Below are 24,579 nucleotides of genomic sequence, written 5' to 3'. Positions count from 1 at the left end.
TTGCAGCACGGCCATTTAAAATGCAGCAAAAGCAGTGAAACAAAAAAAACACAATGACTGCAATTAAATTGTGCGATTGCTTTATTTTCCTTAATGCCACTCGTCAACGCTGCTTTATATCTGGATGTGCATATGAATAATTGTATTAAGGTTTCCACTCTCAACAGGTGACGGGACTTACCTCACACGAAATCTGAGGGATTGTCCCTGTTGGTTTTTTTTTTGGGTCTTTAAGCCTGACTAAGCACTTTGACCCGATTGTTCGTTTGTTTATTTGTTTTCCTGGCTTTATTTATGGCTGTTTTGGCTTGGCACACACACCATCTATTGCATATGTATGTGATCACTAGGGCACAGGACACACATAGGATATGTCACTTTAATATGCGCACGGATGTGTCGCGGAGTCCTAATTTAAAATGCCGCACAATTTTCCGAGAGCAAATATTTAAATATTTAATTTCCAGTGCTGATTGTTTACATTTGCCGTTGCTGCTGTCGTGCCGGCTGGTATGTTTCACTCTTAATTTAATTAAAAATCTACGTCTTGCTGTCGCTTTTGGTTGTGCTGCGGTTAATCACAATTTATGGCCGTGTGTGAATGGGTGTGTGCGAATGGCGATGCCAAATTCTTGGCCAGCGGTGTAGGCCCAACAGTATTTCGCGAGAGAGCGGACGATTTTGGCAGGACGAGAGAGCGCGCGTGGATGCCAAAAACGGTAAGGAACGACGCGAGAGAAGAAAATCGAATAAAATTCAGAACCGAAATCCACGAATCACGAATATTGTTTACCGGTTTCAAAAGACTCACTGGTTTTTCGACAGTATTTTAAATAAATAGTTATTTAATAGTTAATTTTAAGAGTGATAAGATCAATTGCTTTTTCACCTGTGCTTTTTCTAGACACTTGTTATTTTTGTCAGTTATAATAAAGTATTTAAGAGTTGATTGGTCTGAGGTTAGCTTATCAAATTTAATTTAACACCAGTGATAATATTTGTAGTATATAGAGTGGTATTCGCAATCCTTCGATCTTCGACTTGAACTTTAAATTCAATTTAAACACTTATATTTTAGAGGGCAGTGGGGCGAGAGAAAACCCAACCGTCTGCTAGCGCGTTTCGAATAGAACTGAAGACCGTAGAAATCCGTCGTCGGAGGCCGCACGAATAGCGCCGAAGGGGTCTTCGGCAACCACTCGTTGATTCAACAGTTAGCCGAAGCGAGAGCACCCGAAGGCAAGGGCGTGGGAGAAAGGGGCTGCCTACGAAGGACTAGCTCAATGTAATTGGTATTACAGCCTCTTCTACTTCATGTGGTTGTTGCTGTTGCTCTTTTTGCTTGCCGTTCGACAGCCGCATTAAATGTGTGCCAAACAGAAAGAGAAAATATCCCACACAAGGAGGGGATGTTTGTGGAACTTAAGAGAGAATACTGGGTGGGCTGTGGAACGCATTCAAGGCAAAATAGTTACTGTTAAACTTCATTTTTAAACATTTTAAATTATGGATTTTATAACAACAAAATTAAAATATACTTTAATAAGTCACCCTTGTTTTTTATTTAAAATATTTAAAATAAATACTTACGAATTTAGATTTATGGATGCATGTGTAAGTGTTTTCTTATTATGTTCACGAATATTTATTTGTTAATTTGTCACCTAATGCCACTAACTGGTTAACCTAATTTAAAATATAGGTTGTGCTATCAAACTCCACAACAGTTTAAAAGCTCTAAGCTTTCCAAAGCTTACGTTTAATTTAAATGGGAAATTGGTCTTTTATCCCTTTGACTCCCAAATAAAAGAGGATCTTCTCTCTTTATCTGATTCCCTTTAAAAATGTCAAACCATTTGAAAAGTTTCAATACTTTTGGTTGAAGATTCAAATAAATTATGTTTATATGATAAATTTGGAAAGAAATACCTGTTTAAAAAAAAGTAAATTTTGAAATTTTTAATTAATGCGTAAAGCTTTCTTCACCCAAACCAAAATCGGTTTTATTGGTTTTAAATAATTTAGAAGATAATTTATAAAAGTGAACAACTATAAGTGATAGATGATAAAATCACTATCAATAAGTGTTCATTACCTATATATCACTAAATTTATTAACAAGTCTTTACTGTAATAGAGTTTTGCAATTTACAAGCTGACTTTTTGGAAAAGCAAACGTCCGCTTTTAATCTTATTGCTAAACACAAAATGATAAGTCTGAGTATTTTTTTAAAGCCCCAAAAATTGACCATGCGTTGATGTTTATTGATATTATTGGTTTATTCCCAAATTTTTGGAAAATTCTAATATTAAGTAAGAAACTCTGCTAATTGACAGCTTTGTGGTGCTGCCTTCTGTCCTGCGATGTTCTTTGTTATTTATAGTTGCTGCTTATTTTGCCAGACTCGTTCCATTGGCCATTTCGGCTATTGTGGCCATGGACATGAACTTATTCTCGGGTTCGGGCCTCATCTTCACGCTTCAAGGCCGACACACACTTGAAATGCGCCCTCAATTCATTTTCTTTTCTTACTTACGCTCCTCGAGCCAGTTTATTGTTATTTTGGCCATTTCTGTTTTTGTTTTCTGGCAAACTTCTTGTACTGCCATCTGCGCAAATGAAGCTTACCGCCCACTGGAGTCCTGTCCCTGCCAGTTTCTCCTGCAGGACTGGCCAGTGTCCAATGGCCGTGGCCGAGGCCCAGTCCCCCGATTGCCCCAAACTATTTGCCATGCCCCGCTCCCATAATGAATATTTATGAAGATTTAAAAAACATTTTCTTCGCGTCTGTTGTTTTATGATTTGCAAGTGTGCCTTTCTTTTTTCCTTCTGCCAGAATGCCGTCAGCTCAATGGCGTGCAAAGTTCTCTACTTGTCGAGTACGACGAAATACCGCGAATGGGAACATCGAACACTGGAAACTGGACACAGGAACCACATCACACACCCCACAGGCGAAATCATTCTAAATACGCATCCTACCATCGCTCCTTTGTCGTCTGTTGCCTCAATCGCTGCAGTGAACAAAACACTTCATAAAGTGTTCCATTTTTCAGCTTTGAAGGCTTGTGTTTTTATAATCTTGTCGGGACATGGTTTTTTCTACCTTTTAAATATAAAGGTATATATTAATTATTATTATTATTATTAAATATAAATAAATATTATATTGTAATAAATCAAAGAAAATTCGGGGTATTAGGTATTTTGGCTTAAGAAAAACCAAAATTTACGGAAAAATGTAAAAATAGCATTTGACCGTATATTTGTATTTCTGAAAGCATTGCACTGCCTGTTTTCATTTAAAAAATGTCCCAAATAAATAGAGCTAAATGTTTGTCGGGCTTTTAAATTCATTAATTTTATTATCTATTTGCAAATGTTTTTTTCAGTGCTCATTGGTTTGCTGCTGCTACTTTTGCTGTTGTTGTTTTCATTTTGTAAATGATTTCATTATGTGCTACAAACGCGGGGGTGGTGATGTCCGTCGTGATGCTGCTTCTGCTGATGGTCCTGGTGTACTGCGGCGGTGGCGTATACTTGATATTGCCAGTGCCATCGGCGGCAGGAGCAAGGATGAATTTGCGTCCGGCATGGCTCCTTGGTGGGAATTTATTGATAATTTAATTTGACATTTGCGGTCCCTGATTGTCATGATTGTTTTCATTTTAATCTTGTTGTTTTCCTAGCCGCTCCACTGTTCTTTTCATTGTTTTTTTCTTTCGTTTTTATTTGGTTCTTTTATATGCATTGTGTATACGATTTTTTTTACATCGAACCTTTGACTATTTGCATTTAGGTTTTATGCTCTTGTTTTTCCCACTTTTAAGCGGAACGCCGACCCCTCATCATCATCATTGGCGGGAGACTTTGGGAAACAATATCGATGGGGCGTGCTAAAGGAATTTACATGCCGTTATGGCCCTTTAAAGGATCGCCCCGTTTAACTTTTGTTTGGTGCTTTGTGTTTTGTGACTTTCTCCACGCTTTGTTCAGCTTGGCACATTGCAAATTTGCATGCGAAAACAATGAAATTCATTGGTCCTTGGACCTGCCCGGGCTGCTTCGTGTCTTATTGAAATGTCCTTCGTCCTGGCAGGCCTCTCCAAATACCTTGAGCAGCAGCAGCACCAGCAACATCAGAATCTACAAAATGTAATGTCCTTAATGACATTGCCAAAGGAATTTTAATTAAACTATTTCCTGCCTGACTTGCTTGCCGGTGCTGTTGGCACTGGGCGTGGCTAAGCAGCTTCGAATGTGCACAAATATTGAAATATTTATGGAAGCAGCTCAAACACATGAGCTTACAGACAAAAAAACGCAGTCATCTATTTAACTAAATTCTTGTTGAAAAATCAACTCACAACAAATTTATTTTAGTATTTAAAAACTATACAAATTCAATTAAAATATAATGTTACAGTAAGTATTAACAGGAAATTTGCTTACACGATCCCCCTAGTATTTTGAAGTTGTACTTCTATCTCTATTATCCTTCGCTTTTCAAATTAAGTAATGTAAAACTTCTTTGCGCAGTATCACAAATTCAGCCGGTGATAAAAATACAAAGCAATTCTTTTAAAATGAAAACAAACAAGAGTTTCCTTGAGGTTTTTCCTCTGTGGAGCTGCAGCAAACCGAAACGATCCAAGGCAAAACCCAACCGAAATCTGAACCCAATACGTTGCCTGCCCTGGCCCGTAATGCAATTTTAATTTCAGCCAGCAGCACGGCAGGCAGCAAAAGTCACGGGGAGGTCATGTGGCAGGCATCAGCTGTGCAGCAGATTTTGCACCGCCTCTCCGGAGCCGAACAGTTATCCAGAGGCAACCGAAAAGGCCACCCTTCGAACCACCCCATCCACCTTGCCGCGTTCCGTTTCCGCCGAGCGCTGCCATCATTTCCGCTGCTCATTTTTGACTGACTGCTGACAAATTTGTATGTCTTCGCTTTATGTTTTCGTGTTTGTCTTGTTTGCTGATTTGATTGTCGAAATGCTGAACAATTTCGATTGTCATTGTCTGTTTTCTGTTTTTTTTCTCTGGCATGGGGCAATCAGCGGCAATCCTCCAACTTTAAGGTGCTTAAAGTGGTGCCCAGAAGGTGCATCAATTTTGAGGTAACATAGCCGCAAGTTTTGCGCCACCAAAAACTTTGCATCAATATGCAGGAGTTTTCCCCGATTCCTGGGAAATGCAGCCATAAGGAAATTTCATTATTACCGCGCTTACACGCTAATGAAGCATGTAAAGTGTCAATGTAGTTGTATGTACTCTACTCCTGCCAGCCTCTATGTACACACACACACCACACACATGGGTGTCTGAATTTGTGTACGAGTTGGGTTCCTAGTTTTATTGCAAATGTGTGTAATGAATGTAAATTAGTAAAAAGTTTTCGGGCGGTGGCAGCGCCAAGGAAGCGTTTGCCAAACTATCCTGCGGCTGCAAGGATCTGCTCCTTGTGCGCACACGTATGTGTGCGTTATGAATAGCATTCGAATTAGGATGTCGGGCAAGACGAACTGCAGGTGTGTGCTTGTTAATTATGAGCAACTAAGCTACCATTTTATCCAGGCACTCAGAAAAATTTTATTTATTCTTTATATCCGAAAGGATAATTCCAATTGTATAGAATTAATAAACTTCGAAAACCTTTTAGATTTCGTTTTAAAATCATGAAATATATATTTTTTTGGAAGATATATTTTTAATCCCCTACTGGTGTCCTTTGATTGACGTTTACTATTGTAAAATTAAATTAAAATTGACACATTTGTGCGACGTGCTCTTAAATAAGTAAAGGCGAGTCTTCTTAAAGCATCTAACATTAAAATAATTGAATTAATGCGTTGTCCATCAAATTTTATGTTCCTTTTTGCCGTGCAGGAGAAAAGGTATTTCGCCGAAAAATAGCAAAAGCAATGACCCTCTAAGCCAATTAGTTGGCTATGCAAATTAGTTGGAGATATTTCGCAAGTTTTCCAACTGTTAATTATCATTTAACTAATAACATTTAATGGCAAACACAGCTCTGCACTTTGAGGCATTAGGCGGAGCCCAGTAAAAACTTTAAACTTCTTTCGCCAACTGGAAAGCGGGGTGGCAACCGACAGCTGCAACTTATTAGATGCGTTGTCTGGTTTATGCAAAACCAAAGGCAACATTGGCCCTTGTCCCTTGGACCACTATCAGCCCATCTTGCCAGTCCTGCACCACCCCAAAGCACCTAGTTCCATTTAAAATAAGCAAAGCAAACTAACAAAATTCGTTTATCAACGCCATGCTGTCTGCAGCTCAAGGAAAGTTCAACCAAGGTGCAAAATAATTTGTTGCAATCAGCTTAGCCTGCAAGGATTCCGAGGATGCGATGCCCTTCGCCTGGCCACCCAAAAAGGAGCTGCGTTGCTAGCCGGGCAAGTTTTCAATTTAAGTTGAATTATTATGACCTTAATTAACACGTCGTTTCATCATCAAATGCCGCACTACATCTTATGCTTTTGTTGCAAATATTTCGGCATGGCGCCGACGCTTCAGGCCCAGGTGGATGGAAATGGAAGGCTCCAGGATACCGGGACTGCTCGTGGGGCTCGGATGAGGACGTTGAGCTGCTGATTCGATTTTCTGCAGACATGCACTTTTGCCAGGAAGGAGCTGCAGCGGCAGCGGGAACAGCAGGAGCTCTAATCCCTGCGCCAAGTAAGTAACTGTTGCTCCGCCTGGTCGGGCTGCCCCAGACCCGTTCTGTTCTGGGCTTTACTAATTTTGGTTTTAATTAAATTCAAACTATGTTGACGCTCCCGGCATGGACGACCTCCGACGAACGGCAATCACGTAGGTGACGACCATGATCCTCGTACTCCTCCTTATGATGATGACGATGATGATGAGGCTGTGCCATTACTTATGTAGCTAAATTTTATGCACCTCCTAATTGAATGACCGAAATGTAAATTGAAAATGCCTGAACGGCTTAAATGGCTTTGCACTTAAAGAGCCACGGCAGTGGGAGCAAATATCCACGAAAAGGGCAATCAAATCTGAAATATAACTCATTCAACAGTGGCCAGGCTTATTATCTTGAACTTTGGACCACTTTGTACAATTTTATACATCTTTGAAGTTTTACTTCATAGATCAAATAAAGAAATAAATAAAAAGTGAATTTATTTTTTAGACATTCTAGTTTTGCAGCTAAACTCCTTTATTAAAATACTTCGAAATGATGCCGATAATTGATACATTATTAAAAAATAAATAAAATGAAATAATATTTGCCATTATGTATCATGTAACTTATTGTTATTTATATATAATTACAAGAAATTGAACTGTAGATCCCCTTATTTTCAAAATTTTGTGTATCATTCATTGTTAGTATGTCAAATTTGATTTAATTAAAAAATGTGAGAGTATGTCAACATTTTCGTCCTGTGTAAGCATACACTCATATAAATCTCGGAATTGGCCAGCCAAAGCCGTCATCATCAGATGGCTGGCTGCCTTACACTATTTGCCTTATGATTTCTTTTTAATTTCCCAGCGGTATTTAGGGAAAAAATTTAATAATATCAAATATGAGGACAGCGAAGAGGTTGGGGATGTCCTGTGGAAACTGGACAACTGCATGCGTACATGTGCGATGTGTATTTGAGAGCAAACATTCAGCAGCGCACAACAATGCGACCACGCTTTTCCCCACTTTTCCTCTCCAGCTTTTCCTTTGTGTGTGGAATGTGTGTGTGTCTGGACTTCCGCTTGGCTAAATTTGTTTACACTTTTTTTCTACTAGCCACCAAGTGCCCCACTCATAATTTCATTTTGAAATGTTTTCCTTAGCGACGAAATTCCCTCGTTTTTTCTACTTTTCTGTTGTTTTCACGGCCTGACATATGGCACTAAGCCCGGCCCACATTATTAAAACCAGCGACAAAAGATAACCAACAAACTGGGAGAACTCTCTGAAAACGGAAACCGAGAACTGAGAGACCGAGAGCTCGGTCCATTTAACAGACTCCAGGAGGCGATGGCTGAACCCTTGGCAGCACTCAGCACGTGATTTGCATACACTTAAGCAGCCACCCACGCCAAACATCTGGCCCACACTTAATTACATGCCAAATGAAAAGTTGGAGGAAGCAAAAAAATTAAGGAAACCAAAAATATAAACAGGAAAAAACAGAAATTAAATGTGCGTTAAATTGCCAATAAACATGGCCTGCATCTCAATGGCAACAAAAAGTGAAAGGGTTCTTAAACCAGAAACAATCTGCCCCAAGGCATTTACACTTGAGGAAAAGAGGGAGTGGAAAAAACAAGCTTTAAAAACTCTATTATAAAAACTCAAAGCAATTGAATTTCAGGATAAATTGATAGCCTGGGCAACATCACTACATTTCAATATAATGTTTTACACTACCAACATTTTTTGCCAAAAAGAATTAATTCGGGCCTCAAGTCAACTAAAAATTTTCTTTAAGGATGAATATTGGAAATGTGTGTACAGAGAATTATATTCAATACTTTTTTAAAAAGTGGGCGCTGACTTTTGTGCTGGAAGTTTTGAAGTACTCGCAGTCCTACTCTCATTCCAACGACGACAGTCAAGTCTACACCTCACATTAACGAATATTACGAATTGAATTTAGAAAAATCGCTGCAAAAAGCGAAACTTTTTAAACTTTGCTTGTGATTCCTCTTGCAGAGGAACAGCCACAAAATAGCGAATCAACGACCCCTCGTAGATCCTGCAATGGAGGCCTTGCGGAACAGGAACGCGGCCAGGATCAAATACGGTGCTCCTCCGTCGGCCAAGACCGAATCGACTGTAAGTGACTTGATTTCGGGGCTCACAGGAAGATCTGACTTAATGTGTGTATTTAGACGGATGTAAAGTTCACTGAGGAAGAGAAAAAGACGATTTCCGAGCTGAAACAGCTATATATGGAGACCATAAATTTAGACGTTGCCCTTCAGCGCGACATTTACAACATGGAGAAGAGCTTCGAGGAAAAACACAGCGTCATTTTCGAGAAGCGCAAGAAGATCCTCGAGTAAATCACTCATATTTTCCCTTGTCATAAACGAATCGTAATTCTTTTTTTGCATCGTACAGTGAATTTAGGAAGCAAAACCACGGTGACTCGAAGCCAAATCTAAGCGTACCTCATTTTTGGTTAAAGGTTCTTAAAGCCTCGTATACAGAGTTTATAAGCAAGAAGGACGAGAAAATTCTAGAAGTGAGTATTTCAACTATATTTTATGTCTTTATGATGTCATGAAAGTTGAAATAATACTGGGCAATCTGTTTTAAATGTATAGATTTGATTAGACAATGCTTGTTGACCATCTTTTTAACCTGAGGTGATTACCTTAACTCAGATAATTGCTTCTTTAATCACAAGTTGCACTCAAAATTCATTTTTTATGATTTGAGATCTTAATACAATGGAATTTTTATATTTTCTCTTTTGAATGGAATGTTCATATATACGCAATAAAAAATGACTCACTATAATTTTATTTACCCACAGTGCTTGAGCGATATCCGAGCCCGACTTCATAGTGATCCGGTTGTGAAGTTCGACATCGAGTTTCACTTTTACCCCAACGATTACTTCACCAACACTGTGCTGACCAAGACGTATTTCCTTAATTGCTTGCCGGATCCGGAAGATCCGCTCTCGTACGATGGCGCCGAGATCTACAAGTGCGAAGGCTGCAACATCGAGTGGAAGCAGGCTAAGGACCGTGAGAGGAAGGGTAAGGTCATCTGAAGAAACTATTATGCTTAGCAGTTTCATAAACTTCCTTACCAGATGAAACCCTCGAACAGACGTCGTTCTTCGATTTTTTCACACCTCCCATTCTGCCGGCCGATATCGAAGATCCCAATTACTGTGACATCAACGTAAGATCGGAGAGGTTTTTTTTCCCGAAACAACTTACATTTATCTTCCACAGTCCATACTGCAAAACGACTTCGAATTGGGCTTTTATCTCAAGGAGCGTGTGATTCCCAAGGCGGTGATCTTCTTCACTGGCGAGATAGCCGATTGTCAGAGCTCCAGCGATTCGGACACAGAGACTGATGATACCGAAGACGAGTCGGATGCCGAGGAGGAGGAAGTATCCTCGAATGGCACTGACAAGTAACAGTTCTCAATTTTACACGTTTTTTTACAATTTATAAATATTTTTTCAATTCTTACACCGAAGCACCAAACAAATTATTGATCTGTCCTTACATGCTACAGAACTACCAAATAAGCATTTCATTATACGTATACCAAAAAGATCGCTCGTTCTTTAATGCCTAACTAGAGGATTTGTTATTGTGGTGTTGGGATTCTTGGGTTTATACAATGCATTGAGCCTGGTGTATAGTACAAGGGCTTGATTAGTTTAAAACGTAATACTAGTGGGCTGAGCTACAGCACTCGCTTGTAGCCAGCGTTGTGGGTTCATCGGCTTGGCCATGTCGTCGTCTTGCTAAAATCCTAATCCAGCACGGCCCATTTTGACAAAAAATGTTCACGGTACAACATGATACAAACAATATAGTTAAGTGGGGGGGAATCTTCTATGGGACCGCCAGTTCCTGAGATGGTGGTGGCGATTTCGGTGGCTGCTGGTCATGCCGAGTTCGATCTCCGCTGGGCAGTATCACCTCCTCATCCTCTTCATTTTTCTCCTCCGAGAAAACCTCCTCCGCTTCTTGATCCGCCGTTAAGTGGGTGGCCACCACTTCGCATTCCGGCTTGCTGCTCTTAAAGCGGTTTAGTCCCGAAAGCGTTATGCTTGTGCCGCTTACATCGATGTATACCAAATTGGGGGAACATTGAACCAGGTGCTCCAGCGTATGATTTGTGATGAGGTGGTAGTTCCGCAACGACAGACGCTCCAGTCTGTTGTCCGGCGAGCGGTTGACGTTTCGAATCCAGACAACATCCGGTTGCACGGGTCGCGACGCTCGGCCAAAGCTATAGATCGCACGATCGGATACATAGTATTGAGGTGAGGCCTGACAGGTCGATGGGCGGTGGCGTAATCGCCGGCTGTGATCACGGTCCAGTGGGTCCAGCATGTTCCAAAACATAGGATGCTGTACCACCTGGTCGAAGTTCGGACGCGGATGTGAACGATGACGACGTGGGTGCATTACGACAACTGGGTTCGTGGGATTCATGTAGATAATCTGATCGTGGCGCGGTAGGAAACGACTGAAGGCGGGATTATTGCCGCGCCAGTTGCGATAATGTTCAGCCTGCTCAATTATGGCCACCATATTCCGCTGCTGTCGGGGATTTTCATTCCCGGGCGGATTAACTTCGGGTACGTATATATAAGCGCGTGGCGTAGGCACCAGCCTCGGTTCCTGCTCGGGAGCATCGGCATTGTCCGCATCCGCCGCAGGTGGAACAGGATGTGGTGGAATATCGGCGGCCACACTGGGCATTGCAATCACCACCAGCGGCGAGCGCAAAGGTGCTCGACCACTATGACCATTGCTGCGGGGCGATGCAACATCTGATTTGTCTGACGAGGAAGCCGAGGTCGCCGAGGTGGAGGAGGTGTCCTCATCCTCGGATTCCGACGGGGCTCTGATCCTTTTACCCTGAATATCTGGGATATTGGAAGCAGGTTCTGCTGGGGCTGGCGACTGCTCCTCCTCCTTTCTCTCGTTACAGTTGTCAGAGTTGAACATATCGGCACCTTCATCCTTGCCCTGTGCAATTTTGCATGCACGTAGGTGCTCCATGGCGGCACGCGATGTAGACGGCTCGTCGTCGTTAAGCACTTTTAGGGAGTCCGGCTGCGGGGGCACAGTCTCGTCAGTGGTGCTGCCGTTATTGGTCTTCTCGGAGGACGTTTGTTCAGAATGCAGGTTGGGCGGCGACTCCAGCAGAAGCTCCTTAAGGTTCTCGATTGCGCTGAAGCACTGCAGATCAGAGTTGGTAATAGGCGTCAAACGTAAATCAAGTGCCTAAGAAATATAGCATATTATAAAAAGAACTACTTGTCTATCGTAGGAAAAATCAAACCTCTAGTTTCTGAAAACCAAAGCGAGCCGCCATGCTACCGTACGGCACAAACTTACAGAGCGTCTGACACCCTTTAAGACTAAGACGCCGCAAGGAAGGCAGTTTTGAAAGGCCCATAATGTAATATGGTTCGAACCAGTTGTTGTCCTCGATGCTGAGATCCTAAATACGGAATTAAGTTTTTAATAAGGGAAATCTTCATAATTTCAACGCACCTCTAGGTCCACCAGATGCATCTCTATCGTGTGAAATATGCTCTTGGCATTATTGCCCACTTTTACGCTGCAATCCTTTAGCTTAAGACGCTTCAGGGAGACAGGGAATTCGGATATGTGTATCTAAAACAGCAAAAGCATTGAAGCAGATTCAGGTTATACTTGTAGTGCCACTCACGTATTCGAAGTCCAGGCTGACGCCCTGCAGTTCCAGCACTTTCAATTGGGTAGCCACCTTGGGGAATATGGAGCTCAACGTCTGAGTAAATTGGCGGAATTCGCCAGCAACATGCTGTGACGATGGCGGTCCGCAGATTTTGATGGTGTGAGTCTTTTCAGTAGCTCGGCCAAGAATCTCTTCGAGAATGCCCATGGGCAGCGGTCCGTTGCTGAGATCTATACGGTGATAGAATCGGCGATCCAGAAGAAGGTTCTCCAAACGAGGCGAACAGCTATAAAATTTGGTGGGTTAATCACAGAGATTGGAAAAAATTGAATATGAAGGTTGCAGAAATCTCGTCTAGAAAACATTTAAATTTCAAATTATTGTTTTTTTAAAACATCGAAAATCAGAGTTGAATCAGACAGAAATGTTTGCAGATAAGCAATATTGACACATTTTTGCAAATACGCAATAATGGAAATAATGGGATTAAAAATAATATGGTATTTAGTTATGATAAATTGAATTAACATTTGATGCCTATTAGGCATTTCCTGGCATCAACAAGAAATTATTTTTATCTACACGTTTCAGAATATGTCCTCGTCCAAATGTAAGTCAACGTATTTTATGTAATAAGATAAATGTTAGTGATTCCCCAACTAGGGATAATCTCGGTCTTAAGAGATTTCTGCAACGCAGCTGATAACGGGGGGACTCACTGCATCACCGCCATGATGGAGAACGTGTCCAGGTACTGGAAGATCTCGCAAAGCAGCTCATCGCAAAAATCCATCAAGTTGATCTCCGAGTCCGAGATGCGATGCAGTTCCTCCTCTTTTTTGCGCTGTTTCGTCTGTGGCTCCTCCTCGGCCGGGATTTCTGTGAGCGGTGGCTGAGGGGGCGTGGCGGCCGGCTCCCGCCCACAACGCTCGCTGGCCGGAAAGCGGCGCTTTGGCGCTGCGAGGCACGCGCTGCCCACTTCGGCCTTGTCCATAATAGAGGCTGCTGCTGTCCTTTATTGCCAATTTTTTCCTGCAGCTTTTTCTTCCAGCTAAAATGCAAGTAACCAGTGTGACCGCAGCCAGATCACGAGCAAAAACGATAGATAGGGGTGTTCGAGTATCGCTGAATAATACCATTCGACGGTTAGTTAGCACTGGTCAAGCTATTAACAGTGGTTTGATTTCCAACTAATTAAATTCAGAAAGACTGAAAGCAATGTTATATATTTTAAAAAATGACTTATGACTACGCTGCGAAAAATTCTGGCCTGTTCCGGTTTTCACTTTCCAATGATAAAGAATACTATCGACTACGATTGTGATATATATTTTAAAGATTAACATATCTTAAGCACTAAATTACAAACTGGTTCCATCTCCAGCGCCTGTGGCACCTCACGCTCACATCACTAGCAACCAGTGCTGCAAAACCTCGCACTGTCGTTACCAATTTCAGCACTTATCTCGTGTATTTTTGTCTGCGGCTTTATTGACTGAAAATGCACCTGCTGAAGCATCTTCGCCAGCTAAACGGCCTCCAAGGACTGCGGCAGGCCATCCGCCAGGTGTCCTCCGCCCCCACCAAACCCTCTGCCCTGCAGTACGAGCGGGATCCGCAACCGCTGTTTACGGATGCCGAAACACAGCGGCTGCTCCAGTCCATGACGCAACTGAACTTGGATCGGGTTTACCGGAAGCGCACAGTGCCGGACAACAGCAGCGAAACGAAGTTCATGACCAACGAGCAGCTGGACAGCGAGTTCCAGGACATGGTGGTGCGGGCGCAACATATGCTCCAAATGCCACCAATCGTGGAGATCAAAAAGGATGTCCAGCGCGTCATAGCCAAGGATCCTGCGCTTAAGGACTTCGCCAGCACCAAGTACGTTTTCACGGACATCACCTTCGGCCGGCGGCAGTCGGAGCGCAAGGTGTTCGTCCGGGAAACGGACGGAACCTTAGAATACGCCAATCTGGACACCATCAAGCGCATGAACCAGTTGTATTTCCCTCTGGAGGGTCGCCAGTCGTATATTCCTCGCATGTTTGCCTTGGAGGAACTGCTGTCTAAGTGCCTGACGGAGCACAAGTACGAGTTCATCCTGGATCGCCTCCTTGTGCAGTACGAACCACATGAGCCGGAGTTCCATAACATATCTGCGCGCGTCTTCGAGCATCTCAACGAATCCAAGCAGTTCGATCTACTGCGCTCTACGCGCCACTTTGGACCCATGGCCTTCTTCTACGCCTGGCATCGCTGCATAGACGACCTGCTGTATGACATGATCCGCCGGGATTACCTGCACAACGCCGTGGAGCTGATTGCTTTGAGCTACAAGGTACACCAAATCCCAGTTGAATATGAGGCTACGCTGACTGAATTGGACAAACTGCATCCCACACCCTCGCAGAAAGCTCTGGCGGAACTGAGAAGCGTCTTTCGTCGCCCGGAGGACCAACAAGGCATCGAACAGGAGATCAACACGGCCATCGGAAAAACGGAGCAGGATTTCGCAGCCGATGAGATCAGTTTGAAGTTTATCGAGCAGTACATTGCCAGCGAACATTCACTGAAGAAGGTGCAACTGGAATTAGCAGTGCAGACCTTGAAGGAAGTCAATCGGGAAAAACTGTTGCTGTTCCAGGGATTAAAGAAGGCCCACGGCGTTCAGGCGTCGTAGGATCATTCAGCTTTATTGTTATCCATTTCTATATGCTAATAAATACCAGTTAGGTCAAAGATTTGTATTTGCCATTTTCTTAAAGATAGTCTTAGAAAGCTGTTGGAGGTGCCCGAGGATGCACTTTCTCCGGTGCTTCGAGCATATCCTCTCGCTGCTAAAGCGCTTCATACAAACGGAGCATCGTTTGGGATCTGTTTTTCCCTTGCCCAGCTTGTTGTGAGTTCCGAAGAGGGTGAGCAGTTTCGCCTTAGAACATTTCTGCTCCTTTTTTCGATGAATTAGAATCGCGGTGGTGGACTTGAAGAAACGTCTGCACGTCAGACATCTGAAGCACTTCTTGCCGCTATGCATTTTTAGGTGCTGGAGCAACTGCATCTCCGAGTGACTCATGGTATTGCAAAGTAGATGCGGGCATTTTAAGAGCATACAGGACTTTCTTAGGGCCAAAGCAGGACAACTGAGATTGTGGCGACTTATGAGGATCTCGTGTTCCAGCTGCTGGCCACAGTTGCAGCACAGAGCACTGGGTCCAAAGTGCACGGTCATGTGGGCCTGGTGCTCCAGCAAAGTGTTGGCTATGTCGCCACAGATCTGGCACTCCAGCATTCCGTTGGGAAACATGCTGGTATTCTCGCTGACATAGGTGAGGAATCTGCCATCCTGGCTGGAGGAAGGCGTTTGATTTGGAGTATCCTTGGGCTGTTCTTCGGGGAGATTCCACTCTACTGAATCCCGGCGACACTGGATGCCCACATCCTTTGTGGTCCGCTCTTCTGTTTGAATGGCTCGTTCCCGGCAAGGAGCTGTGGCCTCACTTGCAAACATCCCAGTGGCCTCGTTTAACCTGTCCTGCTGTGCTGGTTTTTGTGCTCCATCCTTAACGCCACCGTTGGTCATTGTCGTTGCCTCCTGTAGTCCATTCACAGGTAAATTGTTCTCCATTGCGTATCTTCTTGTCACCCACTTGGTCTCCACGCAAACGTATTCAGGCAGTTCGTAGATGGGCACCGAGATGGGCGTAACCACCCGGACGGGGGCGTGGCGAGGATTGTTTCCGGCGGACCCGGTTCTACCGGCGTTTGCAGCCTTTGCCGGGACCGAGAGACGCATATGCATTTTTCCCAGGGTTGTCATCAAAACGCACTCAAGTACTAAAAGATCGATAACAATTCCTTGCAGGATTACGCATTTCTATCGGGGATCGGTTTGTATCCACAGTTTTGGCTTCTATTTAGCGAAGTTTTCAAAGACGAACAACTGGCAGGCACAAAAAAAGTGATTGTTGTCAGAGGTGATGGCAAGTCAGATTTTTTCCAGCTAGATCTGTAATTTTTTCGGCGTTTTCTTTAAAAGAAATTTCTATTATATCAAATTGTATTATTAATCCCTTAAAAATGTATTTTACACGAAAAAAAAGTTGTTATTATATTAAATCATGTATAGGCGTTTTCAAATTAAAAGTATACATAGCTAAAACAACAACCATGAAGGGAATGTTACCAGCTAACAGTGACATTCACAATAAAAACGGACAAAGCGCCAAATTTGAATTTCTATAAACATACTATAAATTTACCATACGAACACTTATACTGTTTATAATTTAATCATTTCGTTTTTCTCCTTATTCGCATTTTTTATTTAAACAGAATATTTTGGTTAGAATTTATGTTGAATGTTGTTAAACAAATTGGAGTAACAATCTACAGTTAAGTAGAAAGGGAGGCAGAAATGGTAGAAAATCCTTTTATTCATACAGATTGCATCCATCAAAACATTACTTTTTGCTCTTATCCTTATCCTTGATGGTGTACTTGTCGTAGGACTTGGTGGGATCGTAGGGCTCCCAGCGGCTGGCGGGGAATATGTGCTTGTTGCGTTCGTACCAGGAGCGGAGAAGGACCTTACCCGCGTGCGACTCTTCCTTCTCCACGGAGGCGTCGCTAATCATGCGCACGTCGTCGTGAACGTCGAACTGGAAAAGCGGACCGGACTTTCCGCGCGCTTTGGTGACGATGAAGTCGTAGAAGGAGTAGTGGTGCGGCAGGATCAGATCCTCCTTCACGTACATCAGCTGGTCGGCCATCACGGTCTTCAGTTCGATGAACTCCTTACGCAACAGTTCCAGACACTTCTGCAGGAACTGGTAGATGGAGTTGCCCTTCTTCATCAGCACGCTGCGTCGATGGCCTGAGCCATCCCAGTAACTGAACGTGATGGAAATGTCTTCGTCTTTCAGTTCCGCCTGCTGCATGACCCACTCCTGGCGCAGTTGCTCGCGCAGTCGATTCTCCTGCTCCTCGCGCTCCCGATCTGGCAGGAAGGAGGTGTCCACGTCGGGATTTTTGCATATTTTCTTTTTCTTTAAAGGAACAATCTCGTCCTGCATCTCCGTCCACTTGGGCTTGACTTTGGGTTTCTCCTCCAGCTTTATCTTGGGCTCCTCGATGTCGAGTTCTTCATCTGCCTCCTCGTCTTCGTCCAGGTTAAAGGACAGTGCCTGGATCTGTCGCTTTTGCTTGTTTTTCTCCGCCTGAATGGCCTCCAAGGCGCGCTGCTTCTCCCGGTCCTTTTCATCCTTTTTCTGGGCCAGTTTCTTCTCTCGTTCCCGCACTATGTCCTCCTGCTTGGCCTTCATCTCGTCGAGGGTGACCAGGCCAATGGTCGAGGACTTGAGCTGCTGCTCCACTGCATCGTAGTGGGTGGCAAACTTATTCTCAATCTTTTCCAGCTTTAGCTCCTCCTCGATTTTCTTCTTGCGGAACTCGATCTCCTGCTGCTGGATCTCGCGCTTCTTCATTAGCTGGGCGGCACGGCCCGCCTCGCTGGCGGCACCTTTATAGTGAGCCATCCTTGCTCAGTTATATATATTATTTATTTATTATTTTTCACTTAATTTGTGCAAGTGAAATTTGTAAACATATAATAAGTGTGACCGTTTCCAGATAAGACAAAAATCTTCTGCGCGACAGCGGAAGTTGCCAGACCTACTTAAATTCTTTGTGGTGTAGAGCTGCCATATCCGTTGAAAAACGACATAGTGCTACCAGATTTCAAAATCGCAGTTTCATAACAATGACCTTTTGTCAGATACCACGTATGACAGTTACTTTTCAATTTGAAGGAAAGCTTTTAACGTTCGTCCTTTAAAGTCCTTCCGGCAAGCTTCCATCTGCGTAGCATGTTATTTGTGTTTGGCCTTTGCCGTTGGCCGTTTCAGTTACATCGGAACTTTCAAACCCATTGGTTATTGGTTGAACGCGCGCATTCAGAATTGTTGCGAAAGTGTTAAAGAAGTTTTTGAACCCGAAAACAGCAGTTAAATGGCTTGAGTGAAATGTAAAGTGTTATTGGGCAACGGATCGAATTGTTTGGAGTAGTGGCGGAGAACTGGTTAAGGATTATGCCGAGCAGGGCCTGCAGAAGTGACCCAGTGAGCGTGCTGGACCACAGAAATGTTGGCAAGGACATTACGGACAAAAAATCGTGCCAATTCAGTTTTAGATAAATATGGGGGATGTTGCGGAAACGGAAGTGCCAAATTGAAATGCCATTTAAGCCAGGCGCGCGATTTGCCCGACTTCGTTTACGACTGATCCGGATTCGGATGGTCAGAGGACTCCGATTTCTTGGGGGGATTTTTAGAAAGTATAGGGATGTTGCAGCATCCCCAGACGATACTTGGCGTCTGCTTGGGTAGTCCCCGCTCTTGACATTGATTATATTCATGAGGCACAGTCATAAATTCCAGCACCACTGACTGTTTACGAGGATTCTGTGCCCCAGCGTCTCCCCTCCAAGATGTTGGCAAGTGGCGCGCGGAGTGCCAATAAAATCATTAACTGTTGCAGCGCATTAAATTCATGGCCCAGACGATGCTGCCGTTATTCGCCCAGCAAACATTGCCATAAAACCTCGACCCATTCACGACATATTTCATTTCGATTCGTCAGCCCATCTCCAGCTCCTCAGCTCCTCATCTCCTAATTGCCAAAGGTCCCGAGTCCCGAGGGCGTGTGAAAAACTATTAAAAGGCCGTTGGGCCGAGCATCCTGGGCCATAATTAATGGCGACAATGACTTGATCGGCCGATAATTGATTTATCGGCATTTATATTGCCAAACTCATGCACATGGTCACCGGAACGGTTGTCGCTCCCACGGGAGCTCGTAAATTGTTCAGAAGTTCGGATTCCTCCCAGCCCCATGCCACAAATTGACTTTAATTTCTGGGCCAAAGTTTCGTTTGGTTACCCAACTAAATCCATTCAAGTTTTAGTTTGTTCTATTGTATTATCTTGGCTTTGGCCCGCACATGCTTCCCCCCACAGAGTTTCGGCCAAAAATTAGTTTGGCAGTGGATTTGGCCGGCCACTCGGATATTCAGTATTTGCATTCCTTTCGACAGACTTCTCCCCCAATTCGCCAAACTATTTTTGTGCTGAAAGTTGGCAGGAAAGTTTTTTGGTTGCGACAAAGAAATCAATTGAAAATGATTGAAACCTAATTTCCCAAATGGACTGAATACATAAATCAATAAATTAGGTGATTTCGAAGGTGGGCATCGGCAGAGGCACCTCACTCATTAGGGGAAGTTTAATGTATTCAAGGGTTATTCATATCGATCGAGTTGTTTTTAGACTAATGGAATGCTACTTTATTTTTCATACGAAAATGCATTTATCAACACGCATTATTTTTGTCTGGCATGTAGTATTAATAATTGTATTATCATTTCCATTAACATTATCGTCTTAAGCCCCAATCATTAAATATTAAAGTACTTTATTTATTGTTAATTTTTTGATAATCAGAAATTTTAAGTACAAGCTATTAATTCTCAGATTTTAATATTTTAGCCGTTTAGGGCAGTTAACTGATTTAAACTGATGTGTTCTTGTAAAATATTTTTTTTTTTTTAAATGTAATATTTGTCCATCCATCACCCAATAAAATTGGGCCTCTCTGGTTTAAAATCCTTTATATTTGCGTAGTTAATTAAATTGGATAAAGTGTGCACTTTCATTCAATTTTGTTCAATATATTTACACAAGCTCGCATATCGCTGGTTTGTGAGCTTGAATTGTAAATCTCCCCTATGCAATCAATATTTTTACAGAATAAATACATTTTTTTCGCTTCAGAGGACCGCAGTGAACTGTTAAGAGCAGTAATCTATGCTGATAGGAAGCTTTATATCTATGGACATGTCGCAGCAAATGAACCTCTCCAATCTCCCCGATTAGGGCATTATGTTGTAACCCTCTCTTCATGAAATTAATGGAAAAATATGCGAATTTCATTGGAGTCCTAGATTTATTCTTCTGTTTTGTCTCTTAGGGTCCATCTTTTTTGTCTGACATCCTAAAAACATACTTTGTTTGTTTTATCCCCACACTTTTTGTGGTCTTAAGTCGCTGTCCTTGTCTTGATTTCGGAAATTGTTTTTACCCACATTTCATTTGTTCGCAAAACTTTTTGCATTGCGCGGGCAATGGAACGCCGAAAAAAAATTGACACAATTTAAACTTTTGTATAAACAAAAGCAATGCAGGGCATCCAAACAGAAAAGGTTAGCCAAACGAGCCATTTGTTCCTGCTGCTGCTTTCTTTTTTTTGCTCCATTTTCTTCCCCTTTTTAGCTGCGTTGTGTTTTTTTTTTGGCATTGCCAGCTTATTACAGCACACACAACTAAACGCTGGCGGGTTTTTTGAAATTTGTCAAAAGGGAAACCCAGCCCTAGTCGTTTCATCCTTTATTTTTCCGCTGTTGGTTTCTCAATTTCGTTTAAATTGCGCACATTTGAAACAATTTGCCATCAGCAAGCGCCCACACATGCATTTTTTCACCAGGCTGCATTTTGCGGCTTGGCAGAGATTTATGCAGGCTTTTCATAAAGCTGACAACATGACGTATGATTAATATCGTTGCCTGTTCGCTGGATTGTTATTTTGCTGCATTTAATTAAATCTGTGAGACTTGATTAAGTGCTCATTTTGCCAGACAACCAGCCCTTCAAAAATATATAAATACAGAATTGTTTTAAGTCCCTAGCTATATTGTATTGTGATTGTATAAATTGCTATTTCTGGGCCATCGTTTCTTGGCAACTGAGGGTAATTGAAATTGCCACTAAAAATATAAACAAGTAGTACTAAAATTATGCAAAGAGCAAGCGAGGACGATGTTGTGCTGAAAATACATATACTATACGACATGGTCTCAATAAATTTGTGCATTTCATGACATTGGCGTCGATGCGTTTCGAGAATTCTCACTTTATATATTGTGTGCCAGCTTCTGCCTGGTTGACATTTCTTGGCCCTCTCTGTTCTGCCATATGTGTGAAAATGCCAACGTTCATTGCAATGCAATTAATAACAAGAAAGGAAAGCTAACTTCGGGCGGAGCCGAAGTTGATATACCCTTGCAGAATACTCTGTAAATTATATTCTCCAAAATTATTCATATGATGCATTCTTAATACTCATAAAAAATCCGAACTTCCTAACTTTAACAACAACAAAGTTATGGCATTTCCAATCGTTCAGTTATATGGCAGCTATAGGATATAGTCGGCCGATCCTTATGAAATTTGATAGGTCGGATTGATTGGCCAAAAATAAAATCCATAGAAAATCCCAACTTCCTAACTTTACAAACACCAAAGTTATGGCATTTCCGATCAATCAGTTATATGGCAGCTATAGGATATAGTCGGCCGATCCTTATGAAATTTGGTAGGTCGGATTGATTGGCCAAAAATAAAATCCATAGAAAATCCCAACTTCCTAACTTAACAAACACCAAAGTTATGGCATTTCCGATCAATCAGTTATATGGCAGCTATAGGATATAGTCGGCCGATCCTTATGAAATTTGGTGGGTCGGATTGATTGGCCAAATATAAAACCCATAGAAAATCCCAACTTTCTAACTTTACAAACACCAAAGTTATGGCATTTCCGATCAATCAGTTATATGGCAGCTATAGGATATAGTCGGCCGATCCTTATGAAATTTGGTAGGTCGGATTGATTGGCCAAAAATAAAATCCATAGAAAATCCCAACTTCCTAACTTAACAAACACCAAAGTTATGGCATTTCCGATCAATCAGTTATATGGCAGCTATAGGATATAGTCGGCCGATCCTTATGAAATTTGGTGGGTCGGATTGATTGGCCAAATATAAAACCCATAGAAAATCCCAACTTCCTAACTTAACAAACACCAAAGTTATGGCATTTCCGATCAATCAGTTATATGGCAGCTATAGGATATAGTCGGCCGATCCTTATGAAATTTGGTGGGTCGGATTGATTGGCCAAATATAAAACCCATAGAAAATCCCAACTTTCTAACTTTACAAACACCAAAGTTATGGCATTTCCGATCAATAAGTTATATGGCAGCTATAGGATATAGTCGGCCGATCCTTATGAAATTTGGTAGGTCGGATTGATTGGCCAAATATAAAACCCATAGAAAATCCCAACTTTCTAACTTTACAAACACCAAAGTTATGGCATTTCCGATCAATCAGTTATATGGCAGCTATAGGATATAGTCGGCCGATCCTTATGAAATTTGGTAGGTCGGATTGATTGGCCAAATATAAAACCCATAGAAAATCCCAACTTCCTAACTTTACAAACACGGAAGTTATGGCATTTCCGATCAATAAGTTATATGGCAGCTATAGGATATAGTCGGCCGATCCTTATGAAATTTGGTAGGTCGGATTGATTGGCCAAATATAAAACCCATAGAAAATCCCAACTTTCTAACTTTACAAACACCAAAGTTATGGCATTTCCGATCAATCAGTTATATGGCAGCTATAGGATATAGTCGGCCGATCCTTATGAAATTTGGTAGGTCGGATTGATTGGCCAAATATAAAACCCATAGAAAATCCCAACTTCCTAACTTTACAAACACGGAAGTTATGGCATTTCCGATCAATCAGTTATATGGCAGCTATAGGATATAGTCGGCCGATCCCGGCCGTTCCGACTTATATACTGCGTGCAAAGGAAAGAAGGGTGTGTGCAAAGTTTCAATCCGATAGCTTTAAAACTGAGAGACTAGTTTGCGTAGAAACAGACAGACGGACAGACGGACATGGCTATATCAACTCAGGAGGTGATCCTGATCAAGAATATATATACTTTATAGGGTCGGAGATGTCTCCTTCACTGCGTTGCACACTTTTGACCAAAATTATAATACCCTCTGCAAGGGTATAAAAATGACTGCAGACTTCTGGTTGATATATGCAAAAATGTCCTTGGTAAATGTATGGCAACTTTAAAAGGGATCTTTTGAGTCAGACTAAACTCCAAATATATACAGCAATGAAATTGCATTACTTTAACTGAATTTAATATGACTTTGAACAAGTTATTTGTATAAGTGAATAACTTATAAAAATGTTACATGCTTTAAATATAAACCATTAAAACAGTTTTTCAAAAAAAAAATTAGTTTTAAAGTACTAGACTTAATTCTTTAAGCGTGTTTTATTTTTTGTTTATGATATTTTTGGGAGTACTTTCTAAAAAAACATTATTTGAACATCTAGCCACAACATAAAATAATATTTTCCACCAATCCTTTTTGTTTTATTTATTTTTATGTTGTCTTTGGCGAGGATTCAAAAACCACCAGCCTTCATTTTAATTGATACAAACGGTTTATTTACTTTCCATTTTTTCCGCTTCTTCATTTCACTTTCAATTTATATTCATAGGCTAGTTGAGTTCTTTTATTTATTTCTGGTTTTTATGCAATATGACCTGCGCACGCCAATTAGAGTGACATTTTATTGTACCATTATCGCGGTCCGTTTTAATTACACGTTTCGCTTTTAATTAACGCTGCTAATTAAAGACGCTCGCAAAGTAAAACCATTCTAAAATGCCCGCAATTTCTGGCTTAGATATTAACAAATGCGGAAAGAAAGAGGCGATGTTGGCTCAGGTACAATCATTGCGAATGGGAATGCCACCCCTCGCCGGGCCCTTCGTCTATTAGTATGATATCCTTGGGGCTTATCGCAGTCTTATTACCAATTCGGCTGCTCTGTCTGCTCCACTTTTATGCTTGATTAATGCCCGAGATGTGCATTGGATTGCGCCGGGATCTCGGGCTAAGACAATGGCAGGAACACGGAGCTCGGAGCACGAAGCACATTGATTTGTGCCACCTGGCTGGGGAATGGCCCCGGTTGCCCAGCGGAGACGCATCGTAAATCATGAATGTGAAAGTCGTGCTGGGAGCAAGCCCCCGGAATTTTTCCCTGACTTTTCCCCACCTTTTTGGCCTGGGCCAATCCGGCGATTACCAAACTGCCGGTAGCGATTTTATGGCTCTCTTTCTGTTTTGGCAGCAGAAAGTTTTTGCCTTCGATTCGTTATTCCTTATTGGTTACAATAGGAAGTTGGCTGAGTTTGTAGGCAAA

At 42.1% G+C, this 24,579-nt stretch overlaps 7 protein-coding genes across 11 annotated transcripts in view; 3 read left to right on the top strand and 4 right to left on the bottom strand.

The window, feature by feature from the left end:
* The window catches only part of LOC108037283 (limbic system-associated membrane protein), a 126,895-nt gene extending 125,786 nt beyond the window's left edge, over nucleotides 1–1,109 (bottom strand). For all 4 annotated transcript variants that reach the window (XM_044458944.1, XM_044458948.1, XM_044458947.1 and 1 more), the window contains exon 1: nucleotides 182–1,109. The gene's annotated coding sequence lies outside the window, so the exon portion shown is untranslated. The remainder of the gene's footprint in view (nucleotides 1–181) is intronic.
* Nucleotides 1,110–8,583: 7,474 nt separating this feature from the next.
* LOC108037286 (nucleosome assembly protein 1-like 1) lies at nucleotides 8,584–10,300 on the top strand. Its single transcript, XM_017113822.2, has 6 exons — nucleotides 8,584–8,830; nucleotides 8,887–9,056; nucleotides 9,119–9,242; nucleotides 9,537–9,765; nucleotides 9,822–9,913; nucleotides 9,967–10,300. The coding sequence occupies exons 1-6, from the start codon at nucleotides 8,756–8,758 to the stop codon at nucleotides 10,156–10,158; spliced, it is 882 nt and encodes a 293-aa protein (XP_016969311.1). The 5' UTR covers nucleotides 8,584–8,755; the 3' UTR covers nucleotides 10,159–10,300.
* Nucleotides 10,284–13,513, bottom strand: LOC108037285. Its single transcript, XM_017113821.2, has 5 exons — nucleotides 13,148–13,513; nucleotides 12,441–12,714; nucleotides 12,263–12,385; nucleotides 12,048–12,209; nucleotides 10,284–11,989 (listed from the first exon to the last, which is right to left on the bottom strand). The coding sequence occupies exons 1-5, from the start codon at nucleotides 13,420–13,422 to the stop codon at nucleotides 10,586–10,588; spliced, it is 2,238 nt and encodes a 745-aa protein (XP_016969310.2). The 5' UTR covers nucleotides 13,423–13,513; the 3' UTR covers nucleotides 10,284–10,585.
* A 337-nt stretch (nucleotides 13,514–13,850) lies between these two features.
* LOC108037287 (28S ribosomal protein S22, mitochondrial) lies at nucleotides 13,851–15,170 on the top strand. Its single transcript, XM_017113823.1, has one exon. The coding sequence runs from the start codon at nucleotides 13,930–13,932 to the stop codon at nucleotides 15,109–15,111; it is 1,182 nt and encodes a 393-aa protein (XP_016969312.1). The 5' UTR covers nucleotides 13,851–13,929; the 3' UTR covers nucleotides 15,112–15,170.
* On the bottom strand, nucleotides 15,098–16,394 carry LOC108037288 (zinc finger protein with KRAB and SCAN domains 7). Its single transcript, XM_017113824.2, has one exon. It carries the CDS (start codon nucleotides 16,246–16,248, stop codon nucleotides 15,166–15,168), a length of 1,083 nt encoding a protein of 360 aa, XP_016969313.1. The 5' UTR covers nucleotides 16,249–16,394; the 3' UTR covers nucleotides 15,098–15,165.
* A 452-nt stretch (nucleotides 16,395–16,846) lies between these two features.
* LOC108037284 (protein FAM50 homolog) lies at nucleotides 16,847–18,052 on the bottom strand. The gene has a single exon (XM_017113820.2). The coding sequence runs from the start codon at nucleotides 17,963–17,965 to the stop codon at nucleotides 16,892–16,894; it is 1,074 nt and encodes a 357-aa protein (XP_016969309.2). The 5' UTR covers nucleotides 17,966–18,052; the 3' UTR covers nucleotides 16,847–16,891.
* Nucleotides 18,053–18,357: 305 nt separating this feature from the next.
* The window catches only part of LOC108041180, a 48,801-nt gene continuing 42,579 nt past the window's right edge, over nucleotides 18,358–24,579 (top strand). For both annotated transcript variants that reach the window (XR_006417562.1, XM_044459202.1), the window contains exon 1: nucleotides 18,358–18,453. The gene's annotated coding sequence lies outside the window, so the exon portion shown is untranslated. The remainder of the gene's footprint in view (nucleotides 18,454–24,579) is intronic.

This window comes from Drosophila rhopaloa, unplaced genomic scaffold (assembly GCF_018152115.1).
Source record: "Drosophila rhopaloa isolate 14029-0021.01 unplaced genomic scaffold, ASM1815211v1 contig_178, whole genome shotgun sequence".
NCBI classification, from domain to species: Eukaryota; Metazoa; Arthropoda; class Insecta; order Diptera; family Drosophilidae; genus Drosophila; species Drosophila rhopaloa.
This window is presented reverse-complemented; position numbering and strand designations above follow the sequence as displayed.